Consider the following 4,340-nt stretch of genomic DNA (forward strand, 5'->3'; position numbering starts at 1 on the left):
CCTCAAAGATCATCGTTTAATTCTTATATACTCCCATATCAAATCAACGGTGTAGATCACATCTTAGCAGCTGAACAAATATGGGCCTACTAATGGGCCTTGGCCTTCGACTACATCACTCTCTCCCTCTGACCTTAATAACCGAACTACGTTTTATTGATAGTTGAACCGGTTTATTAACCAACCAACCCAAACCGAGCCGAAACTAGACAATTTCACGGTTCTTGTGTTCATAAACATGAACACCACATCTCCCACTCTCTTTATCTACAAACTCCGAATCCAAAAACCGAGCAACAAATATCCAAAGCTTATAAACATCTTCGAAATTTGCGAGAAACCCTAACGCGGCAGTGAGAACAGAGATCCCCTGTTCGTCGACGTCTCTGTTTCTTCTCTTCTCTTTCACTCCTTCGTAGTCTTCTTCGAACATGATGTTCTTCAAGAAACCTTTCCCGAGTGAGATATTGCTGCAATCAGCTAGCTTCTGCACGATGAACGGTTCGATTTTTTCTCCCTTTTGGTTGAACAGATTGAACGCAACCGCTGGTCCTCGATTGAAATTAACTTTTGGACCGTAGATTTTAACGAGACGGCTAGTTGTTGAATGTTTGAGTTTGTAGAGAGCACTTACCAACCAGTTGATCAAGCATCTTGATCTGTTCCCTGTTGCTACTAACCCTAGTGAGTCCACATGATCTAAGCCTTTGTATTCAACACTAGAACTAAAGCTATATGCTTCTTCAGATTCTGTTTCTGTCCGGTTGATTTCCAATGCGTGTAGTGAGATAGGATTGTCGGTAGGTACGAGGTTAACCATACCTGAGCTAGTGGAAGATTCAAGAATCGGAATGGTGGATTTCTTGACAAACAAGCAACCGAATCCGGAAGGGTTTTCTCCAAACACCTTGTAGAACGAACACACCATGAAATCGGGGTTATATATCGAAAGACCAAAGCTATCCATATCCTTAGGTCCCAAACCGCAAGCATCGATCATGACATGCCACCCGTTTTCTTGCGCCACACTCATCCATAGATACGGATACCTAGATCCTGTAACCCTAGAATGAAGCGGAAAGACGAAAATACCTTTCTTCTTCTTGCTTCCGCTTCTTCCAGAAGTAACCATCTTCCTTAGCTTGGATGAACAGATCTTGAGTCTTGGCCATGAGAACTCAGCTACAGCTACTTTGGCTCCACGTTTCTCAGAGACTCTGTTTATTTCATTCACTGCCTCGCTCTCGTAGTCGTAAACCGTCAAAAGCTTTCGTTTTGAGTTAAACGGGTAAGACTCTGCGACGAGTCTGAAAGCTGAAGTTCTATTGACGGTATAGACCATTGAGTAGTCTTCCTCGGAGATTTTTAGAAAACTCATGATTCTTCTCTTCATCGAGTACTCAAACTCTGTTTCTTGACCTCCATCGTTGAGAAGCTTCTCCTTGAGGTTACCGATCTTGGGAGAAACACTGAAGAAAGGACTTTCAGACAAGGAAGAAGAGATCTGGTAAGTGGAAGGGTCGTAGTTGAGTAACTGAGAGTAAGAGTATAAACCAATTCCTATGTAATCAAGACACGTGTAATGTGATAACCCCAAGTGAAAGTAATGGTCAGATCTGATATGGTCGATCTTGTAAGTGTCGGAGTAATTGGGGTAAGCTTGGATGAAATCAGAGAAGGATTCTTGAAGAGAAGGGAGAGAATTTGGATCGGCGAATTGTGTGTCCGGGAAGATGGTGGAGACGGTGGTTTGAGCGAAATCACGGCGGAGAGTGGCGGAAGTGATGGTGGAAGTTGAATCTGAAGGATGCTCGGAAGTGGTGGCACCGTGAAATGGTGAGGATGAGAAGCAGCCGTGGAGGCAGTTTGGTGGTGGTGAATCTCCGGGACATGGTTGGTGCATTTGAATCTCTTTTCTTTGTTTGGGTACCAAAGATTTATGTGTTTTTGTGATGTCAAGTGTTTAGTCTAGCTTGTGTTAAATACACTAAAGTCTAAAGTTTTTAAAGGTAGTAGTGCTAGTGCACCTAAGACAAAAGCGTGTTTCTCTTGTCTTTTACCATGTATGATATGATGAATATATGTTTTCTCTATTTTAAAATTTTTAGTTGATTCTATTGAAAATTAGAAAAGATTTTAAGTACGTTGAACAAAAAAAAAAAAAAAGATTTTAAGTACATTACTGGAAAATGCCAAAATTTATATAGAATTTTTATAGTTAGAGAATATCAGCTGAATGAGCCAGAGGATGAAACGAAACAAGTGAACTTCAGTGTAGTTAGTATGCAGTAATGAATTGTTTAAATGATATGACGTACTTATAAAGTTTGAGTAAAAACATTTCGAATGATGGATGTTATTATTATTTACTGCATTAAATAAAGAGAAAAGTAAATATATAGTCCCAATATGAATATAACGTCTCAAAACTCAATCACCAAGATTTTCGCTGAAACTGTGTGGGGTGAACTACGTAGAACATATATGAGATAATTGCACTGGTACAAGACTTGTAATATGGTTTGATGGATGGTTTTGTCTCATAAGATCTAGTATATGAGAGAGAAGAAGAAAATCAGAAGCAAATTCGTAGGGGAGTAATGATTATTATCGAGAAAAGACTAAAAAAAAGTGTAACACTTTGTTACGAGTTTCTCTTTCTTTAGAACGCGTTGATTTTAGTGGTCAAGAAAGTGTTTTCTGCTTTACTTTTGTTTCCTTAGCTATTTTACAATGCTTACATGCTAAGATATACCACTATGCCCATTTCTTAGTAAACGAAATCAGCCAAATATGTCCTACAAAAAAAACAAAACAAAAAAATCAAATAATGTATGTTAACGAAAAAGGTCAGTATCTTATTATATAAAGTTAGGTTAGGTTACAAGATTTTGACATGTGTCAAGTTATCAATTTCAGATTTTGACATGTGTAAAAGTTAATATCTAATTGGAAGAATAGAGTATTTCTTCATAACTCGATAGATTTTCAGGCGAGTGAAAAAATGTAAAACCCTCGACAGTTGAAACAGCAACATCTAAAACAGCAACATCTAGCGTTGCAAATACTTTGACGTGATATTTTCCACAACAGAATCTTCAAACTCTTTCAACGCCTCCACTAAAAATACCAGTGCCAATTGCTCTAATGGTTGCTTCCGCCAAAGTGAAACTTATATAATGTTACAATTATTCGGATCTACACGTACGTGCAGAATTGATTCAAAAACTAAGTTTGTTATTAGATTTATAATAGATAACGTATGTATGAAGTTATATTTTTAAACATATTTCTTTAGGAATGTTAACATTCATAATTCAAACTCATATCAATTTAGTATTCGATTTGTTTATAATTTGTTTTAAACTAAAAGAATGATAAGTTTTGTCTTTGTTATATGTAGAGATAACTACATTAAAAACAAAAAAAACAGTAAGAGAAAGATGGTATATATATTTCAAGAAAAAAAAAAGTTGTATGTCCCGTCCAGTATATGATTTTTCATTTCATAAATCATAACAGTGGTTTTAATAATAATCTACACATTTCATATTCAATTATGTAAGCATTTCAGATCCTCATGTATGTGTGGGTTTTATTTGTAGATATATTTAGTTGTATAACATCTATAACATAAAATTATATTAGTTTGCTTTTAAAGTGTGAGAATGAAATAATAATCCCTTCACCATATAATTTATTAGAATCTTAACAGTTATGATATAAATCCACTAAAACTATTCTTAACTGTTAAAAATTGTTTTTTCACTTATGAAACAAGATCTGCAAAAATTTAAGCATAGTATATATTTTGAATTAATATTTTGGAAATCAATAATATTTGAATTTTTTGAGATACTGATGAATCTAAAATCCAAATAATATAAAGAATATACTACTTTCAAAATAATAAATTGTGGTTAGATTATATATTACAAATATAGTAACTGTTTTCATAACTGAAAAATAAATTTAAATTTAAAATTATATTTATTATAATCAGAATTAATTAGTATTTTTGTTAAACTTTTTAAAAAATGATTATTTTTTTATTAGACATATTAAATTAGATGGTCGTTTTTGGAAATAACAAATAAAATACCATCAAAGTAAATAAGTTAAGATATATAGAATATTGACTTCAATAATCAAATCTTTTACGAAAATCTTAAAAATGATTTTCAAAAATATTGGGTATAATATTGACTTTATTGGTATTTATGCTAATTGTGTGTGAAGATTAATTTAGCTTTTCGGCAAATATACACTTTAATATCGTGTAACCATCTTGTTTGGCTACGACTTTTATTTGTTTAGCTTAATGACATATACACTTAAAT

At 34.0% G+C, this 4,340-nt stretch overlaps 1 protein-coding gene across 1 annotated transcript; it reads right to left on the reverse strand.

The window, feature by feature from the left end:
* On the reverse strand, positions 7-1,982 carry LOC104726834 (molybdenum cofactor sulfurase-like). The gene has a single exon (XM_010445783.2). The coding sequence runs from the start codon at positions 1,901-1,903 to the stop codon at positions 206-208; it is 1,698 nt and encodes a 565-aa protein (XP_010444085.1). The 5' UTR covers positions 1,904-1,982; the 3' UTR covers positions 7-205.

This window comes from Camelina sativa, chromosome 2 (assembly GCF_000633955.1).
Source record: "Camelina sativa cultivar DH55 chromosome 2, Cs, whole genome shotgun sequence".
Lineage (NCBI taxonomy): Eukaryota > Viridiplantae > Streptophyta > Magnoliopsida > Brassicales > Brassicaceae > Camelina > Camelina sativa.